Here is a 9,987-nt window from a genome sequence, read left to right on the forward strand (position 1 = left end):
CTATTGGAAGGCTAGGTCGAATGGAGCCTATTGGAAGGTAGAGCTGAGCCTATTGGAAGGTAGAGTGGAGCCTATTGGAAGGTAGAGTGGAGCCTATTGGAAGGTAGAGTGGAGCCTATTGGAAGGCTAGGTAGAGTGGAGCCTATTGGAAGGCTAGGTCGAATGGAGCCTATTGGAAGGTAGAGCTGAGCCTATTGGAAGGTAGAGTGGAGCCTATTGGAAGCTAGAGTGGAGCCTATTGGAAGGTAGAGTGGAGCCTATTGGAAGGTAGAGTGGAGCCTATTGGACGGCTAGGTAGAGTGGAGCCTATTGGAAGGTAGAGTGGAGCCTATTGGAAGGTAGAGTGGAGCCTATTGGAAGGTAGAGCTGAGCCTATTGGAAGGTAGAGTGGAGCCTATTGGAAGGTAGAGTGGAGCCTATTGGAAGGTAGAGTGGAGCCTATTGGAAGGTAGAGTGGAGCCTATTGGAAGGTAGAGTGGAGCCTATTGGAAGGTAGATTGGAGCCTATTGGAAGGTCGAGTGGAGCCTATTGGAAGGTAGAGTGGAGCCTATTGGAAGGCTAGGTAGAGCTGAGCCTATTGGAAGGTAGAGTGGAGCCTATTGGAAGGTAGAGTGGAGCCTATTGGAAGGTAGAGTGGAGCCTATTGGAAGGTAGAGTGGAGCCTATTGGAAGGTAGAGTGGAGCCTATTGGAAGGTAGAGTGGAGCCTATTGGAAGGTAGAGTGGAGCCTATTGGAAGGCTAGGTCGAATGGAGCCTATTGGAAGGTAGAGTGGAGCCTATTGGACGGCTAGGTCGAATGGAGCCTATTGGAAGGTAGAGTGGAGCCTATTGGACGGCTAGGTCGAATGGAGCCTATTGGAAGGTAGAGTGGAGCCTATTGGACGGCTAGGTCGAATGGAGCCTATTGGAAGGTAGAGTGGAGCCTATTGGAAGGTAGAGCTGAGCCTATTGGAAGGTAGAGTGGAGCCTATTGGACGGCTAGGTAGAGTGGAGCCTATTGGAAGGTAGAGTGGAGCCTATTGGAAGGTAGAGTGGAGCCTATTGGAAGGTAGAGCTGAGCCTATTGGAAGGTAGAGTGGAGCCTATTGGAAGGTAGAGTGGAGCCTATTGGAAGGTAGAGTGGAGCCTATTGGAAGGTAGAGTGGAGCCTATTGGAAGGTAGAGTGGAGCCTATTGGAAGGTAGAGTGGAGCCTATTGGAAGGTAGAGTGGAGCCTATTGGAAGGTTGAGTGGAGCCTATTGGAAGGTAGAGTGGAGCCTATTGGAAGGTAGAGGGGAGCCTATTGGAAGGTAGAGTGGAGCCTATTGGAAGGTAGAGTGGAGCCTATTGGAAGGTAGAGCTGAGCCTATTGGAAGGTAGAGCGGAGCCTATTGGAAGGTAGAGCGGAGCCTATTGGAAGGTAGAGCGGAGCCTATTGGAAGGTAGAGCGGAGCCTATTGGAAGGTAGAGCGGAGCCTATTGGAAGGTAGAGTGGAGCCTATTGGAAGGTAGAGTGGAGCCTATTGGAAGGTAGAGTGGAGCCTATTGGAAGGTAGAGTGGAGCCTATTGGAAGGTAGAGTGGAGCCTATTGGAAGGTAGAGTGGAGCCTATTGGAAGGTAGAGTGGAGCCTATTGGAAGGTAGAGTGGAGCCTATTGGAAGGTAGAGTGGAGCCTATTGGAAGGTAGAATGGAGCCTATTGGAAGGCTAGGTAGAGTGGAGCCTATTGGAAGGTAGAGTGGAGCCTATTGGAAGGCTAGGTCGAATGGAGCCTATTGGAAGGTCGAGTGGAGCCTATTGGAAGGTAGAGTGGAGCCTATTGGAAGGTAGAGTGGAGCCTATTGGAAGGTAGAGTGGAGCCTGTTGGAAGGTAGAGTGGAGCCTATTGGAAGGTAGAGTGGAGCCTATTGGAAGGTAGAGTGGAGCCTATTGGAAGGTAGAGTGGAGCCTATTGGAAGGTAGAGTGGAGCCTATTGGAAGGTAGAGTGGAGCCTATTGGAAGGTAGAGTGGAGCCTATTGGAAGGTAGAGTGGAGCCTATTGGAAGGTAGAGTGGAGCCTATTGGAAGGTAGAGTGGAGCCTATTGGAAGGTAGAGTGGAGCCTATTGGAAGGTAGAGTGGAGCCTATTGGAAGGTAGAGTGGAGCCTATTGGACGGTAGAGTGGAGCCTATTGGAAGGTAGAGTGGAGCCTATTGGACGGCTAGGTAGAGTGGAGCCTATTGGAAGGTAGAGCTGAGCCTATTGGAAGGTAGAGTGGAGCCTATTGGAAGGTAGAGTGGAGCCTATTGGAAGGCTAGGTAGAGTGGAGCCTATTGGAAGGTCGAGTGGAGCCTATTGGAAGGTAGAGTGGAGCCTATTGGAAGGTAGAGCTGAGCCTATTGGAAGGTAGAGTGGAGCCTATTGGAAGGTAGAGTGGAGCCTATTGGAAGGTAGAGTGGAGCCTATTGGAAGGTAGAGTGGAGCCTATTGGAAGGTAGAGTGGAGCCTATTGGAAGGTAGAGTGGAGCCTATTGGAAGGTAGAGTGGAGCCTGTTGGACGGCTAGGTCGAGCTGAGCCTATTGGAAGGTAGAGCTGATCCTATTGGAAGGTAGAGTGGAGCCTATTGGAAGGTAGAGTGGAGCCTATTGGAAGGTAGAGTGGAGCCTATTGGAAGGTAGAGCTGAGCCTATTGGAAGGTAGAGTGGAGCCTATTGGAAGGTAGAGTGGAGCCTATTGGAAGGTAGAGTGGAGCCTATTGGAAGGTAGAGTGGAGCCTGTTGGACGGCTAGGTCGAGTGGAGCCTATTGGAAGGTAGAGCTGAGCCTATTGGAAGGTCGAGTGGAGCCTATTGGAAGGTAGAGTGGAGCCTATTGGAAGGTAGAGTGGAGCCTATTGGAAGGCTAGGTCGAGTGGAGCCTATTGGAAGGTAGAGCTGAGCCTATTGGAAGGTCGAGTGGAGCCTATTGGAAGGTAGAGTGGAGCCTATTGGAAGGTAGAGTGGAGCCTATTGGAAGGTAGAGTGGAGCCTATTGGAAGGTAGAGTGGAGCCTATTGGAAGGTAGAGCTGAGCCTATTGGAAGGTAGAGTGGAGCCTATTGGAAGGTAGAGTGGAGCCTATTGGAAGGTAGAGTGGAGCCTATTGGAAGGTAGAGTGGAGCCTATTGGAAGGCTAGGTAGAGCTGAGCCTATTGGAAGGTAGAGTGGAGCCTATTGGAAGGTAGAGTGGAGCCTATTGGAAGGTAGAGTGGAGCCTATTGGAAGGTAGAGTGGAGCCTATTGGAAGGTAGAGTGGAGCCTATTGGAAGGTAGAGTGGAGCCTATTGGAAGGTAGAGTGGAGCCTATTGGAAGGTAGAGTGGAGCCTATTGGAAGGTAGAGTGGAGCCTATTGGAAGGCTAGGTCGAATGGAGCCTATTGGAAGGTAGAGTGGAGCCTATTGGACGGCTAGGTCGGATGGAGCCTATTGGAAGGTAGAGTGGAGCCTATTGGACGGCTAGGTCGAATGGAGCCTATTGGAAGGTAGAGTGGAGCCTATTGGACGGCTAGGTCGAATGGAGCCTATTGGAAGGTAGAGCTGAGCCTATTGGAAGGTAGAGTGGAGCCTATTGGACGGCTAGGTAGAGTGGAGCCTATTGGAAGGTAGAGCTGAGCCTATTGGAAGGTAGAGTGGAGCCTATTGGACGGCTAGGTAGAGTGGAGCCTATTGGAAGGTAGAGTGGAGCCTATTGGAAGGTAGAGTGGAGCCTATTGGAAGGTAGAGTGGAGCCTATTGGAAGGTAGAGCTGAGCCTATTGGAAGGTAGAGTGGAGCCTATTGGACGGTAGAGTGGAGCCTATTGGAAGGTAGAGTGGAGCCTATTGGAAGGTAGAGTGGAGCCTATTGGACGGTAGAGTGGAGCCTATTGGAAGGTAGAGTGGAGCCTATTGGAAGGTAGAGTGGAGCCTATTGGAAGGTAGAGCTGAGCCTATTGGACGGTAGAGTGGAGCCTATTGGAAGGTAGAGTGGAGCCTATTGGACGGTAGAGTGGAGCCTATTGGACGGCTAGGTAGAGTGGAGCCTATTGGACGGTAGAGTGGAGCCTATTGGAAGGTAGAGTGGAGCCTATTGGACGGTAGAGTGGAGCCTATTGGAAGGTGAGAAATTGTCAAGAAACTGATGATCTCGTACAACGCTGTGTACTACCCCCTCCACAGAACAGAGCAAACTGGCTCTAACCAATATAGAAAGAAGCGTTGGAGGTCCCGGTGCACAACTGAGCAAGAGAACAAGTACATTAGAGTGTCTAGTTTGAGAAACAGACGCCTCACAAGTCCTCAACTGGCAGCATCATTAAATAGTACCTGCAAAACACCAGTCTCAATGTCAACAGTGAAGAGTCGACTCCGGGATGCTGGCCTTCTAGGCAGAGTTGCAAAGAAAAAGCCATATCTCAGACTGGCCAATAAAAATAAAAGATTAAGACGGGCAAAAGAACACAGACACTGGACAGAGGAACTCTGCCTAGAAGGCCAGGATCCCAGACCTATATATTTATATAAATTATAACGGACATATATATTCATATAAATTATAATGTACCTATATGTATTCATTAAATTATAATGTACCTATTCATATAAATTATAACGGACCTATAGGTTGGGGACATCTGTGTGACAAGAGAAAAGACTGTAGGACAGGGAGGCTTAAAAGCACCTGCTGCCTCTGAAGTGAGCAGGAATGGAAAGCACTTAGTTACTGCACACTTAGTGGGAGCAGGATTTCTTTCCAGTTGCGTGTGTGTATATATATATACATCTCTTAAAAAATATATATATATGCTTTAAAGTGATCTTGTATGGGAATGAGGGTTTAATAGTTTGCCTTATACATGAATATATTGAACCTTCTTTTTGAGATTATTTTTCCTTCTCATTTATATATATATATATATATATATATATATATATATATATATATATATATATATATATATATAGTACCAGTCAAAAGTTTGGACACACCTACTCATTCCAGGGTTTTTCTTTATTTTTACTATTTTCTACTATCAAATAACACATATGGAATCATGTATTAACCAAAAAAGTGTTAACCTGTTAGGGGCTATAGGGGGCATTTTGGAAAAAATTGAAAATATGTGCAAATTTTCAAACGGCCTCCTAATATATTTTTGCTCTTACAATATGCATATTGTTAATACTGTTGGATAGAGAAGAGTCTATAGTTTCTAAAACCGTTTTAATTTTTTCTCTGAGTGGAACACAAGTCCTTTGGCAGCACTTTCCCCGACCAGGAAGTAAAATGCAAGATGTTTATGCTCGCTTCAACGCTCTGCCTATACATGGTCATGCCACCTATGACCCGAAACACACCTCGTACGCCTTCCTCTGGGTGTCAAGAGGACGTCAGAAGAGAAATCTTGCGTTTATCTTGTTCTGACGTGAAATAAGACCTATTTCTTTGGCGTGACCGTCAATTTCAGGAAGTCAGAAGCGCGCGACTTGGGAGAGATATCATGTTTTGTTTTGCTGCCGTTTCTGATGTGAACTATCTCCAGCTCGGATTTGATTTGATAAATGAGACCATGTCATCGTAATGTATGTTTTTTCAATATAGTTTAATCAGATTATTTGAATTTTTTCGGGAGTTTTGCCGTGTTCCGTTCTGTGACTTTTTTTACTTTGGACAGATCCGTGCCAGTCGACCAGTACCTATGCTAAATGAAGATGGAAAGTTGCCATTCTGAATGGATTGAACGACTCTTCTGGACTAAGGACAACTTGATCAACATTCTGATGAAAGATCAGCCAAAGTAAGACCAAATTTATAATGTTATTTCATATATCTATCGTGCATGTCAACTGGTCGCGCGCGCCCAAGTGTGTCTGTCTGGCGTGGCTATGCTAATTTAGCGCTACATTTAGTTTTCGATGTAAAACATTTCATAAATCGGAAATATTGTCTGGAATCACAAGAATCCTCTTTTTCAATTGCTGCACAGTATGTATTTCTCCGAAATGTTTTATGAGGAGTAATTAGGTATTTGATGTTGGTGTCTGTAAATGTTATGGCTGCTTTCGGTGCCATTTTTGAGTGTAGCTGAAATGTAATTTATGATTTATACCATAAATATGCACATTTTTCAAAAAAAACATATGCTATACAATAAATATGTTATCAGACTGTCATCTCAGGAAGTTGTTTATTGGTTAGTGGCTATATATATCTTCATTTGGTCGAATTTGTGATAGCTGCTGATGGAGTAAAAAACTGATGGAGTAAGAAAAGTTGTGTCTTTTGCTAAGGTGGTTAGCTAATAGATTTACATATTTTGTCTTCCCTGTAAAACATTTTAAAAATCGGACATGTTTGCCTAGATTCACAAGATGTCTGCCTTTAATATGCTGTATTGGACTTGTTAATGTGTGAAAGTTAAATATTTTAAAAAAATGTATTTTTTGAATTTGCCGCTCTGCCTTTTCAATGGAGTGTGGGAGGAGTGCCGCTAGCGGCACCCCTGTCCTAGTTAAACAAATCAAAATATATTTTATATTTGAGATTCTTCAAAGTAGCCACCCTTTGCCTTGATGACAGCTTTGCACACTCTTGATTCCATATGTGTTATTTCATAGTGTTGATGTCTTCACTATTATTCTATAATGTAGAAAGTAGTAAAAATATGAAAAAAAACTTTAATGAGTAGGTGTGTCGGGCTCCCGAGTGGCGCAGCGGTCTATGTTGTAACTTTAATGGTTTACAGAGTTAATGTTTCAGTTAATTCATCGAGCTCTATGTAAAGATATTTGTAGTTGTATTAGAATTTGTGTGTTGGAGATTGAGAGAACTACATACATATTTTGTACCGGTTAATATTGAATTAGGCTTTTGACTGCAAGTTCCAGAATGCCTTGCGACAGGAAGTAGAGAGAGAACGCGATAGTTAAGTGCAATTGACAGGTGAATAATTCTGACTCCTTTCCGCTAGCAACTCATTATTCATTGTTCTGTAGAATCTAAAGTTTGTAAATGTAACGTGAACAAGTATTATTACTAAAAGAAGATTTCATATCAAACCCGACGTCCCGAGTCATTACTTTGAAGATAGTTATTCTATAGTCTAAGGCACTGCATCTCAGTGCTAGAGGTGTCACTACAGACCTGGTTCGATTCCAGGCTGTATCACAACCGGCCGTGATTGGAAGCTCCATTTGGAGGCGCACCATTGGCCCAGTGTCACCTGGGTTAGGGTTTGGCTGGGGTAGGCTTCATTGAAAATAAGAATTTGTTCTTAACTGACTTTTATAATGAATCTATATGTTTTCAAATAACTGCCCTTTTTCTGGCCCGCAAGTAGATTTTGACAAAGGAATGCTACAGACAAGGGAAATGACACTTACGGTGATGATGTCGTAGCTTCCTGCCGTGACCATCTTGTGTGACGACACCATTGCGGTCAGCGGGTCAATGCTGAACTTCTCATCATCGTTACCCCCGACGATACTGTACGTGATGTTGCCGTTGGTGTCCAGGTCGAGGTCGGACGCAAACACCCGATAGATGGGGTCACCGCGCTTGTTCCGGTCGCGTTCCGGTAAGCTGATCCGGTAGACGGACTCGGTGAACGAGGGGATGTTGTCGTTTTCATCCTGGATGTGGACTATGACCCACACAGTGGAGAGACGGGACATTACCGGACTGTCCATAACCGTTACCTGGAGACAGAGACCCACACAGTGGAGAGACGGGACATTACCGGACTGTCCATAACCGTTACCTGGAGACAGAGACCCACACAGTGGAGAGACGGGACATTACCGGACTGTCCATAACCGTTACCTGGAGACAGAGACCCACACAGTGGAGAGACGGGACATTACCGGACTGTCCATAACCGTTACCTGGGGACAGAGACACACACAGTGGAGAGACGGGACATTACCGGACTGTCCATAACCGTTACCTGGGGACAGAGACACACACAGTGGAGAGACGGGACATTACCGGACTGTCCATAACCGTTACCTGGGGACAGAGACACACACAGTGGAGAGACGGGACATTACCGGACTGTCCATAACCGTTACCTGGGGACAGAGACCCACACAGTGGAGAGACGGGACATTACCGGACTGTCCATAACCGTTACCTGGAGACAGAGACCCACACAGTGGAGAGACGGGACATTACCGGACTGTCCATAACCGTTACCTGGGGACAGAGACCCACACAGTGGAGAGACGGGACATTACCGGACTGTCCATAACCGTTACCTGGAGACAGAGACCCACACAGTGGAGAGACGGGACATTACCGGACTGTCCATAACCGTTACCTGGGGACAGAGACCCACACAGTGGAGAGACGGGACATTACCGGACTGTCCATAACCGTTACCTGGGGACAGAGACACACACAGTGGAGAGACGGGACATTACCGGACTGTCCATAACTGTTACCTGGGGACAGAGACACACACAGTGGAGAGACGGGACATTACCGGACTGTCCATAACCGTTACCTGGGGACAGAGACACACACAGTGGAGAGACGGGACATTACCGGACTGTCCATAACCGTTACCTGGGGACAGAGACCCACACAGTGGAGAGACGGGACATTACCGGACTGTCCATAACCGTTACCTGGGGACAGAGACCCACACAGTGGAGAGACGGGACATTACCGGACTGTCCATAACCGTTACCTGGGGACAGAGACACACACAGTGGAGAGACGGGACATTACCGGACTGTCCATAACCGTTACCTGGGGACAGAGACACACACAGTGGAGAGACGGGACATTACCGGACTGTCCATAACCGTTACCTGGGGACAGAGACACACACAGTAGAGAGACGGGACATTACCGGACTGTCCATAACCGTTACCTGGGGACAGAGACACACACATTATAGAATAAGAATCTACAGTACAAACATCTGTCAATATGATTCAGTCTGTCTCTCACCATTACCTGGACACACATATATAATCTAATCATGAATTGACAATAATTAATCATCATCCAGAACTATTGATCATAATGGCCAACTATTAACTAGCCCTGTGTCCACATCACTAAAGCATCTGATTAGAATCAGCCGGGACTACAGGAAGTAGTATACTAGGAAAATAATAAAGAGGAAACTAATCCTTTTAAAACCATAAAGTGAAATTAACAAGCGTTAGTAGAAAGGACAGAGTTCTGGAACAGAGGGCATGATGGGCCACAGGGGTCTGTCCTCACAGGGATATATCTCTGTGGTATTGATCGGTAGGTCAGTAGCGAGCTGATCACTGATCAATCACATTGATCAGAAACATACTGCTCTGCTCTGGCCTGCTTACCAGACTGTTGAACATAGAGAACACACACACAGTCTTGTATTACTAACCTTTCCGAGATGACACCGACATTACATTTACATTTAAGTCATTTAGCAGACGCTCTTATCCAGAGCGACTTACAAATTGGAAAGTTCATAAATATTCATCCTGGTCCCCCCGTGGGAAATGAACCTACAACCCTGGCGTTGCAAGCACCATGCTCTACCAACTGAGCCACACGGGACCACGGCAGCTCTACATGGCAGCTCTGCTTCTAGCTCCTAAGCAACTTTTCAGTATTTTTTTTTTTTTGAGTGTTATTTCTTACACCTTTAGCCCAGAACGTTTTTTTTGTTATTACATACAGGCCGGCAAGGACCGTTGGATTTCAGAACTGCGGTAAATCATCAGCATTACGAACAGGAATTTCCCAAATTGGATCCTTTACTTGTACACCCCAGGTCAATTCAACTTATCCCAGAGGATGCTCCGAGACAACGCAGGGGGAGAAGAAGTATTCGGAGTGAACTTCTAGTCCGACTCAGGAGGTCGGGCACACCACCCACCGCTTACGAGTATATTACTCGCTAATGTTCAGTCTCTGGACAATAAAGTAGACGAGCTCAGGGCGAGGATCTCCTTTGATAAAATAATTTATATGTTTAAAGATAATGATTAAATAATTCCACTCTGAAA

General features: G+C 46.0%; 1 protein-coding gene across 1 annotated transcript in view; it reads right to left on the bottom strand.

Moving 5' to 3' along the window:
* The window catches only part of LOC129863296 (protocadherin Fat 3-like), a 15,742-nt gene extending 6,361 nt beyond the window's left edge, over window positions 1-9,381 (bottom strand). The window contains exons 1-11 of the mRNA XM_055935184.1: window positions 9,360-9,381; window positions 8,832-8,852; window positions 8,708-8,728; window positions 8,584-8,604; window positions 8,460-8,480; window positions 8,336-8,356; window positions 8,212-8,232; window positions 8,088-8,108; window positions 7,964-7,984; window positions 7,840-7,860; window positions 7,360-7,736 (exon numbers count right to left, since the gene is read on the bottom strand). Of these exons, the coding sequence (XP_055791159.1) occupies window positions 7,360-7,736; window positions 7,840-7,860; window positions 7,964-7,984; window positions 8,088-8,108; window positions 8,212-8,232; window positions 8,336-8,356; window positions 8,460-8,480; window positions 8,584-8,604; window positions 8,708-8,728; window positions 8,832-8,852; window positions 9,360-9,381 (588 nt within the window). The remainder of the gene's footprint in view (window positions 1-7,359; window positions 7,737-7,839; window positions 7,861-7,963; window positions 7,985-8,087; window positions 8,109-8,211; window positions 8,233-8,335; window positions 8,357-8,459; window positions 8,481-8,583; window positions 8,605-8,707; window positions 8,729-8,831; window positions 8,853-9,359) is intronic.
* Between the last annotated feature and the right edge of the window lie 606 nt (window positions 9,382-9,987).

This window comes from Salvelinus fontinalis, chromosome 10 (genome assembly GCF_029448725.1).
Source record: "Salvelinus fontinalis isolate EN_2023a chromosome 10, ASM2944872v1, whole genome shotgun sequence".
Taxonomy (NCBI): domain Eukaryota; kingdom Metazoa; phylum Chordata; class Actinopteri; order Salmoniformes; family Salmonidae; genus Salvelinus; species Salvelinus fontinalis.